Source organism: Lactuca serriola, chromosome 3, assembly GCF_051521515.1.
Source record: "Lactuca serriola cultivar US96UC23 chromosome 3, Lser_US96UC23_V15, whole genome shotgun sequence".
Lineage (NCBI taxonomy): Eukaryota > Viridiplantae > Streptophyta > Magnoliopsida > Asterales > Asteraceae > Lactuca > Lactuca serriola.
The window spans coordinates 32,963,302-32,967,200 of NC_136410.1; the positions used below are offsets into that span (position 1 = coordinate 32,963,302).

At 33.3% G+C, this 3,899-nt stretch overlaps 1 protein-coding gene across 2 annotated transcripts; it reads right to left on the reverse strand.

The window, feature by feature from the left end:
- Positions 1-1,015: 1,015 nt before the first annotated feature.
- On the reverse strand, positions 1,016-3,577 carry LOC145091823 (DNA/RNA-binding protein Kin17, conserved region). 2 transcript variants are annotated; one of them, XM_079029635.1, is made up of 3 exons: positions 3,433-3,567; positions 3,286-3,331; positions 1,016-2,420 (listed from the first exon to the last, which is right to left on the reverse strand). In XM_079029635.1, the coding sequence occupies exon 3, from the start codon at positions 2,349-2,351 to the stop codon at positions 1,185-1,187; it is 1,167 nt and encodes a 388-aa protein (XP_078885761.1). In that variant the 5' UTR covers positions 2,352-2,420; positions 3,286-3,331; positions 3,433-3,567; the 3' UTR covers positions 1,016-1,184. The 2 variants fall into 2 exon arrangements, with proteins under 2 accessions (XP_078885761.1, XP_078885760.1); XM_079029634.1 differs by lacking the exon at positions 3,286-3,331 and having other exon boundaries at positions 3,433-3,577.
- Positions 3,578-3,899: the final 322 nt, after the last annotated feature.

Genomic DNA, 3,899 nt, shown 5'->3' on the forward strand with positions numbered 1-3,899 from the left:
TTTTTTCTTTGTAAAATAATATACCATGATTCTTTTTTCTTTGTAAAATAATACTAATTTATAGTTTGTTACATGTGACAAAATATTCGATACCTTTTATTAAATAATAAATAAATTACATTTATTTACATGTTTTGAAGCTTTGTAACATTATATAAATCCGAGAGAACTATAAAAATAGTCCTCGTGGTTTGTAATTTTCTTAGTCACTAAGGTCCAAAACAGTTTCATATTGCAAAAATGAACCCTATTTGAGAGTTTGGTTGTGGATATGGTCCTAATTTTAACCGTCAAGATGAATGTGATCAGGCCCTAAATTACTTATCAAATATTAGTAATTTCAGAAAGACAGGTTTTGTCTGACATCTATAGGAGGACATTAAGCTTTGTTTAATTGTTTTCTTGGCTTAAGCATAAGGGCAGGTTCTATATAGCCTAGATTGGATTACTTAGTGATTGAAATGGTTGAACCCTCCAGTTGTTGGTGGCAAATCAGTGGGTCAATTTAAAGTAATATGCAAATGGGAGACTATGAAGTGGAATGGAAATCAGCAACTCAAATTGACCTTGCTTGGACGATTTTACCCTTGTTGATATCGCCCCCTACTAATTGAAATTTTATGAGATCTTGACAATACTTATGTGTTGGAATTAACTGTGGAATGGATATTGAAATGGTTGCTATTTTTTGTCAAGTTCTCAAACTTTGTTGCCATTAAAGAAGAGCTACCCTAAAAAAAATATTTTGACAGAAATGGAATATAAAGATAAAATAGTCATTTAGTCTTATTCATTAACATAACATATGTATACAAACATTTTATACATACGTACATACATCATTATCCAATTAGCAACTTTATTCTTTGACATCATTACCTAAGTAACCTCCTTATGAGAAAAATAAAAAGAATATTAGTTCTAGCAATTAGTAACATAACTATTAACACCTTACTACAAACCAATGAACAATACATGATTAGAATGGCGGAAATGTTTTTTAAGCACGAAAAGATTTTAGAAAATATGAATCTTGATTAACATTTGCCATTTAAAACACAAAAAGACGAAACAAATTATGATAATAACAGTCATTACTCATTACACATAAGATTCAATAAAATAACAGAAGGTTCTATTGAGCAACAACATTAGGTGATCTTACTATGCATACCTGATAGAAATCATTGAACAACTTTGCATATGTCTTCATATTCGATTGCCTGAATAACCCTTCCATCATACACACCCTTCTCAATCTGCACCTTTGCACAAAACATCTCAGTGTTAACAGACAACAATCTTGCATTTGAACCTCGATAAGCACCATTAACAATCCTCACAATCCCACCAATTTGAGGAATAACTGTCTCAAGCTCTTCTTGATCCACCCTCAACTTATGTTTACTCTCAAGCATCTCAATTTCACCAACATACTTATCAATCACCTTACGAATCACACCCTTTTGCTTATAATAACCTTTCTCAGCCAAATCTTTGCTCATCACTTTTACAATAATACCCTCACACAACCAATAATCTTTCCTGTTACTCCTCTCTTTCGCCTTCTCTTCTTCTCTTATCAGCTCATCCAACGCCGACCCCCCACCTGTCTTTTGTTTCTTGTCTTTCTCAACTTTCTCCACGTTTTCCACCTCATCAAAAACAAATCTCGAGCTTCCTTCCCCTTTAACATTTTTCATTGAAGAACCAATACTTAGCTTAATCTTCTTCTCACCACCATTATCAGACCTCAACAACAACTTCGCATCTTCATTTTCTAAGACTTTGTCACTCCCCATTAATTGTTCGGCTCGCTCAATTTGCCTTTTGATCTCCCTCTCTTGTTTCTCTTCATCCACAATGTCGGCTTTCATTCTCTTGTTTTTCAACTTTTCTTTCAAAAGTGTCTCGGAGTCTCTATCTATGTATGTGATAAACCAACCTTTTGGTGTCTCTTCGACCTTACACTTTCCTGTTTTTCCCAAATGCTTTACAAACTCGGTCAAAGTAGCCCATTGAGTCGAATTCATGTGAACATGATGTCTGTCTGCAATGTACTCGTTGTAGACCACAGTGGCTGCAATTCGACTAAACCTATGGCTACGTTTCATATGCTCAAGGAACATGGATTCAAATTCATTGGTGTAACCACCAACTATCCGATTAGGGTTTTGACCAAAAACTTCCATTTGACGTTGGTGGCCTTCGCTCATGCAATGGCACTTGAATCCGTTCTCATCTCGACATTGTTTTTGACACATCTGACAATACCATCGAAGCTTTTGGAGCCCTTTTGCTTTGATTCGGTTGGCGATTGCTTTTGGTGTCAGAAAATCGTTTTTACCCATTGAGGATTTCAAATTTTAAGAATCACAGTGATGAGTAGGAACCGATTTGTGTAAACTGAAGGATTGGACCTGGATAGAGCAAAACAAAAACTTAATCAAAAATATGATAGAAAGTGAAAGATGATGGTTTTGAATCTGTAAAAAGAGTATTTAACTCCAACAGTGTTTTTGGGCAAACATACTTATTGACTTATGGTGGTAGGAAAATGAGATTTTTAAAAAATGTTTAGATTAGCTTTTGTGATTGCAAAAGTCAATAAGTCAATAAAGTGTTTTTTTTTTTTTAAATGTTTGGCTTAGCTTATACATGTAAAATGACCAAAAAGGGAATGCCCAGATTAACACCAAACCAGATATCAAACAGATTTTTTGTGACATTTGGATCATCTACTTCACAATTCACATAGAAACAAGCATCAGTCATCTCAAACTCAAGATTTTAACACCAATCAGATATCAAACATATGTGATTGAAAAAAAAAAAAATAGTTGTAATTCTACTTCACAACTCACATAGAAACAAACATCAGTCATCTCAAACTCCAGATTGTTAACACCAAACTAGCTTAACAAATCAGATATCAAACATATGTAATTGAAAAAAGAAAAAAAAAATTGTAATTCTACTTCACAGTTCACACATAAACACATAAACAAGTATCAGACATCTCAAACTCTAGATTTTAACAGCAAATTAGACATCAAACACATGTGATTGAAAAAAAAAGTTGTAAACTAATTGAAAATAAAGTTGTAAACTATGATGAGGCTGTCGGTGGGAATCGATTTCAACAAAAAAAAAATCAGGAATTACATCAAATTAGATATCAAACAGGTTTGGAATCAGGAATTCCTGATGAGACCAGTGTAAATTTAGCTTGAACAAAGGAGGTGTATCGATTCACAGAAAAAGAAATTGGGATTAAGACCAAACCAGAAATCAGGAATTCGATTAAACCAGGAGTGAGACAGAAATTAACCTATAGATTCAAAATATAACAAAGAAATTCATGTTCAACATCGATTCCAGAAAATAAAAAAGCATGTGCTTATCAGACCAGAAAAAGAAAGTGGGACTTACCAGGTGATCGGAGAAGGGCGTCAATTGGGGGGATAAAGAATTTGGGAAGGGTTCAAAGATCGCTGCAGATAGCCGAGGAAGAAACGCAAAAGATCCCTCGTATTCCTTCGCTATTCGGTATTTCTCCTTGATTGGGCTTGGCTTGGATAATGGCCCAATGAGGAATTTGGGATATAATCATATAATATAAAGTTATTAATTTATTTACCGTTCTAAATTTTTAAATACAATTTATAAATTATATGTAACTATTTTAAAAATTGGTTAACACCGGGGAGTTTTCCCTATAAAAGCATAGTTATAATATTATTATAACCGTTTTTTTTTTTCTGAAATTGGCAAACATATTAAGGCTATGTTTGGCGGACTAGTTGAAAAGCTAGTTGTTAAATAAAAAGCTAGCTGATAGCTGAAAAACTAGCTAATAAAAAATAACGTTTGGTAAAACTAGCTGAAATATATAAAAT

Coding starts and splice junctions, on each gene's coding strand:
- LOC145091823 (XM_079029634.1), bottom strand. CDS start 2,351: ATGGGTAAAAACGATTTTCTGACACCAAAAGCAATCGCCAACCGAATC.